Source organism: Neophocaena asiaeorientalis, unplaced genomic scaffold, assembly GCF_003031525.2.
Source record: "Neophocaena asiaeorientalis asiaeorientalis breed wild unplaced genomic scaffold, Neophocaena_asiaeorientalis_V1.1 scaffold19, whole genome shotgun sequence".
Classification (NCBI taxonomy): Eukaryota; Metazoa; Chordata; class Mammalia; order Artiodactyla; family Phocoenidae; genus Neophocaena; species Neophocaena asiaeorientalis.
In genome coordinates this window covers 6,236,831-6,242,830 of record NW_020173388.1, presented here as the reverse complement: position 1 = coordinate 6,242,830, position 6,000 = coordinate 6,236,831, and the positions used below count along the sequence as shown (strand labels likewise).

Genomic DNA, 6,000 nt, shown 5'->3' with positions numbered 1-6,000 from the left:
TTCTAAGACCCTCTTCATGGCTCCACAGCCGTGGTCTCTACCTTTAGGATGATGTCTCCTGGCAGTAGCCGGCCATCTCTGGCAATCACCCCATCACGATAAATGTGCTGGATGATGATATGGATCAGCGGGGTTTCATTGCCTCCCACAAGCCTAATGGAGAGGCTTTCATTGGGATCCACTCGATTGATCTTGACTCTGGTAATTTCACCATATGGAATCAGGTGATACAACCTTGGAAAGACTAAAATGGACAGAGACAATATTTATTTAAGACACCCCCCCAACGGACATTTCCAGCCACTCCTTTTCTTGCCAAACTTTGGTTCCAGCCAAACTAAACTACTCATTGTTCCTTGTACATGTTTTCCATCTTCCTGCCTCTGTGCCAGCATAAGTTTCTCTGCCTGGAATGTTTTCCATTCTAGGCCTAAACCCAACTTTTCCTTCAAGGCCTGCATGAAATGATCCCTCTTCCAATTAAACTCTACCCTGATCCCTTTCCCCCTGCTCTCTCTAAACTTCCCATTTCCCATAAAGCTTTATTTCTCATGGCACCGAGCCTTCTATTATTATTATTACCATTATTATTCATGCCCATTTCTTATACCCACCACTGGCCTCTAAGATCCTTGAGGACATAATTTCTGGCTGTCTTGTAGTTCTGTGCACAGATCTCTGTACACAGGAGACTTCAGCCTATGTTTACTGAATGAAGAGGAACGAACGAACAATCATTATGGAATGGGCTGCAGTTTGATCACTTACTAATCAAGGGGCAAAACAGAACAACCCTGGTTCTGCTCTTTTTGATCATTTTGAAGATCTCCTCCTGGGAGGACCTGCTTTTCAGGCTTAGTGAATCAGTCCTTTCTACGCTGTTGTCAGTAAAGGGAAGTCAAATGGCCTAATTCATGATCAAGGAAAGAGGCCCAGGCCCAGCTGGTGGCATCAAGAGGTTCGTGTCCCCGATCCGCTTGTACGGCTGGATTCAGAGCCAAAAGGAGATTCAGAGGCCCAGGCTGGTGTTTCCAAACTTTACCTTTTCACTGAGGACTCTTTCCCCTTGAAATCTGTCACGGGTCCCCCGCCCTGCTGGGCCCACACACAGAAATTGCTTCTCAGGCTGTGTAGTTTGACAGTGACAGTCAGACCTTTGTTTCACAAGGGAGGATGCGTGAGCTCGGAGAGGAGAAGTGGCACGACTGGCTGCAGGTGGCAGTTAGGTGGTGGTCCTCAGAGCCAGGTCAGAACCCGGGGCTCCTGATGACGCTCCTGTCACCTTCCTCAGAGTCCCCTGAAGCCAGGGGTCCACAGCCGGCAACGGGTCCACAGGGGACTTGGTCTACAGACCCATAGCCAGCAGCAACGACTGGCGCTGTTCTCCACCTCGGTTGGAATAGAAGCCTACAGGGGGGACACCAGGAAATGCCGGCCACGGAACACCTAGTTTGACGGGAGCTGCAGCTCCTCCCCAGTTGCTTGAGGCTCCAGTTAGGACGTTGAGAGCACTGATGCTTTTGTCTCCTGTAGCCGCTGACAGCTGCCTCTGCCCTATGATTCTCCCTTAATTATGTCATCGGGAAAGATCAAAACTGCAGGCCTGGTTCTACATAAAACACTCTTTCTGACTATTTTCAAAACCCATGACCTTAATGCATTTTCCCTAATGAACTATGAATTCATGAATGAGTACTCAATTCTAGGAACAATACAGCAAGAATTAAAATTATTTCTAAGTATTGCAGAACATGATAAACAAAGCAATTTAGCTGCCAGAGGAAGCTGGAGACGTTGTAAACGTGGGTCTTTACCCCCCACTGGGAGTTAATTTAATGTAAACAATTGGGCTTTGCTGTAAGGCTGTGGGCAGCAGCCTTCATCTGTCAGCTCCTGGTGCTAACAGTGCTTGGGTGACCGAGTTCAATTAACGTTTAAACTATCTTGATTACCTTAAGTAGGCTCTATCCACAAGTATTTGTTGGAACAGGTCTGGTGACAAGGAAATGGAAGTTCTTTAAAAAAAATCATTTTGAGCAAAGAAAGATTTGGAAATTATCATCAAAGCTGCTGGTTTTCTCTCTCCTCCCTCTCCCTTTCTACTCTTTTTCCCAACAGATTTACAAAAACCATGCTCCCAGATCTAACTAATCAAGGATGGTTGATAGTCTGAAAGGACATACCCAGTCACACTTGGAAATGTTAATTAGAGCTACAATGATGAGACCCTAGTGACCTCCCCTTTGAGAGTTAAAGTGATTTTTAAACTGCCAAACTAGTGCTGGTCTGAAAAGAAAGTTTTTCAATATTGTGTCCTTACTTAAGGACTAAGGGATATAGTACCATTTACCAAGTGTTTATTATATGCTGGCCATTGAGCTAAGCAATTTGCATGATACTTTGTTGTTCGTTTAGTCCTCACAGCAACCCTTTGAACTAGATTATTATCACCCCTGTTTTTTTGGATGATGAAATACTAAAGCTTAGAGAAGTCAAGTAACCTGGCCAGGTCACACAGCTAAGTAGTGAAGCCAGTCTCTTTACTGATATGAAAAGGATGGATAAACCATGGGCGTTCACCATACTAACCGTGGGTTACTTACTGAAGCAATGAGATCCTAAGGCCCTTTTTAAAAGCTTTGTTGCCTCACAAATCCTGTACCAGCCTCACTGAGTCATAATACCTCACCCCACTGTGGAGTAATAGCTTCCTGGAGCACCTGAGGAAATCCATCCTCTCCTACTTGAAGCCCCTGCACACATAACACAGATGCCATCTTCATCTTCCTGAAACACAGCTTCCATCCTGCTATACTTCTACGCAAAAGCCTTCAGGTGTGTTCACTGCCCCAAGTCGAGACTCCTAAATGGCATCCAGGACCCTTCTAATCTGGCCTTAACCTCATCTCCCACTACCTTCCAACACACAGTCAAGATCCCCATGCCCATCCAGGTCATAACCGCTCCTTAAACACGGATTACACCGTCCCACTGGGAAGTGATGTGCCTCTCTTGACAGCTGTCATTTTCGTTTATTTATATCTCACTCTTTCTGGTATTTTATTTTTTTAGTCTTGAATGAACTTCTTGGAGCCAGGAGCTGGATTTTATAATCTTTATATAAAAGTACAGAACTTACCTATATAAACAGCTCATACAACTCAATAAAAAAAAAAACAACAACAAACAACCTGAGTAAAAAATGGGCAGGAGTCATGAAAAGGCGTTTTTCCAAAGAGGATGTACAGATATGGCCAACAGGCACATGAAAAGATGCTCAACATCGCTAATCACCTCACACCTGTCAGAATGGCCATCATCAAAAAGTCTTCAAGGGCTTCCCTGGTGGCGCAGTGGTTGAGAGTCCGCCTGCCCACGCAGGGGACACGGGTTCATGCCCCGGTCCGGGAGGATCCCACATGCCGCGGAGCGGCTGGGCCCGTGAGCCATGGCCGCTGGGCCTGCGTGTCCGGAGCCGGTGCTCCGCAACAGGAGAGGCCACAGCAGTGAGAGGCCCGTGTACCGCAGGGAAAAAAAAAAAAAAAAAAAGTCTTCAAATAACAAATGAGGGCGAGGATGTGGAGAAAAGGGAACCCTCTTGCACTGTTGGTAGGAATGTAAATTGATGCAGCCACTATAGAAAACAGTATGGAGGTTTTTCAAATAACTAAAAATAGAACTACCATATCATCCAGTAGTTCCATTCCTGGGTATATATCCAAAGAAAACAAAAGCATTAATCTGAAAAGATACATGCACCTCAGTGTTCACAGCTGCATTATTTACCAAGATAGGTTGCTTCCATAGCTTGGCTAAGTGTCCATCAACAGATGAATAGATAAAGAAGATGTGGTATGTATACAACGGAATACTACTCAGCCATAAACAAGAATGAAATTCTGCTGTTTGCAACGATGTAGATGGACCTGGAGGGTATTATGTTAAGTGAAATAAGTCAGACAGAAAAAGACAAATATTGTATGTTATCACTTACATGTGGAATCTAGAAAATAAAAACAGAAACAGATTCACAGATCTAGAGATCAAACTGGTGGTTACCAGTGGGGAGAGGGAAGAGGAAAGGAACAAAATGGGGTAGGGGATTAAGAGGTACAAACGACTATGTATAAAATAAATAAGCTACAAGGATAGCACAGCACAGGGAATATAGCCAATATTTTATAATAACTATAAATGAAGTATAATCTATAAAAATATTGAATCACTATGTGGTACATCTGAAACTAACATAATATTGTAAATCAACAGTACTTCAGTAAAAAAAAAAAGTACAGAGCCTAGGCCAATGTCTTACACATAGTAATCTCTTATTTTAAAAGTTTCTGCAATAAACATGTAAATCAATCTTATTCAGGTAGGAGAAAACTTTACATGGAATGGAATTAAGGAGCCTTTAATAAGGGGGGAGGACCGGCAGAAAGGAAGTTATAATCCTTTTACTCATTGCAGAAACATTCAGCAAAAACTATTATGTGCCAGATATCGCGCTTGGACTTGAGAACACAAAGACTTAGATAAAGAGCCCCTGGCCCCATTGGTACAGTTACAATGAAAGGTGACATTACTATAACAGAGATACAGGTGCTTTGAGAACACAAAGGAGAGAGGACTGAGGGAGTCAAGGAGGGCTCCCAGGAGGAGGCAAAGCCTATGCTGAGCCTGGAAAGAGGAATTAGGATGCCAGCTGAAGGGGCGTGAGAGTACAGGACGGACAACAACATGGAAGTGAGACAGACACAGTATTTATACGACAGCAGTAAGTTCAGAGTAGTCAGAGCATGTAGCGTGTGTACAGGGTGAGAGGGGATAAGCAGGGGTCTTATACGACTGCTCGCACGTTCTCTGAGAACGTGATAAAGACGGTGGTTTCGGATTTACCTCCCAACCTCGAAGGAGTGGAGGGTGCTTAATCCAGTGGGTAAACGAGTGGGCTCTGTAGCCAGAGGACCCAAGTTAAAATCCTAGGTCTGCCATTTTCCAGCTGGGTGACTTTGGACTAGCTACCCAATCTCTCAGAGTCTAAGTTTCTTCTGTAAAATGAGAATCATGATCACTGTCCTTAGCGCTGTGACCTTTAAATGACTTAGAGCACTACCTGGCACCCAGGAAAGCTCAAAAAAAAACTTAAGCTACTATTATTACTGCTGTAAAGGTTTAATATTAGATGAAAAGAAAGGACAGGACAGTATTTTCTCAGCTCCATTTATACTGGGGAAAACACGTAGGATCTTAGATCCAGAAACTTCCTTTGCATAGATTCTAGAACCACATTAACCTGGATTCCAAGTTTAGAAGGGTAATTTGGGGCAAGCTAAGTAACCTCCTGGTGTCTCAGTTTCCTCATCTGTAAAACACGGATAATAGTAGTAGCTACTTCAAAGAGTTGTTGAGGATTAAATGAGTTAATGCATGGAAAACACTCAGAACCACACATCACACAAAGTGGTAATAAGAATAAATACCTACATGGTACTTACTATGTGCCAGGCACTGTTCTAAATGTTCTTCACTTAACTGTATTATTCTTGGGACTTCCCTGGTGGCGCAGTGGTTAAGAATCTGCCTGCCAGTGCAGGGGACACAGGTTCAATCCCTGGTCCGGGAAGATCCCACAGGCCGTGGAGCAACTAAGCCCACGAGCCACAACTGCTGAGCCTGCATGCCACAACTACTGAAGCCCACGCACCTAGAGCCTGTGTACCGCAACGAAGAGTAGCCCTCGCTCGCCACAACTAGAGAAAGCCCATGCGTAGCAATGAAGACACAACGTAGACACACTGCAGACAAAAATAAATAAATAAATTGAGGCATAATTCAGTTAAAAAAAAAAAACTATATTATTCTTTATATGCACTAAGCTAGCATCTGAAGTGTTCCAAGACCTTTTCCCTCAATCTATGTAAGAAGAGAACAATAATTTCTGCCTTTGGTTACTTATGCAAGAAGAGGCTAATCAAGGTAAGAAATATTTATGCCCTT

At 43.8% G+C, this 6,000-nt stretch overlaps 1 protein-coding gene across 3 annotated transcripts in view; it reads right to left on the bottom strand.

Annotated features, from left to right (window-relative positions):
* LNX1 (ligand of numb-protein X 1) overlaps nt 1-6,000 on the bottom strand; it is a 193,537-nt gene that overhangs the window by 37,874 nt on the left and 149,663 nt on the right. For all 3 annotated transcript variants that reach the window (XM_024746634.1, XM_024746633.1, XM_024746635.1), the window contains one exon: nt 42-244. In XM_024746634.1, coding sequence (XP_024602402.1) covers nt 42-244 — 203 coding nt within the window. The remainder of the gene's footprint in view (nt 1-41; nt 245-6,000) is intronic.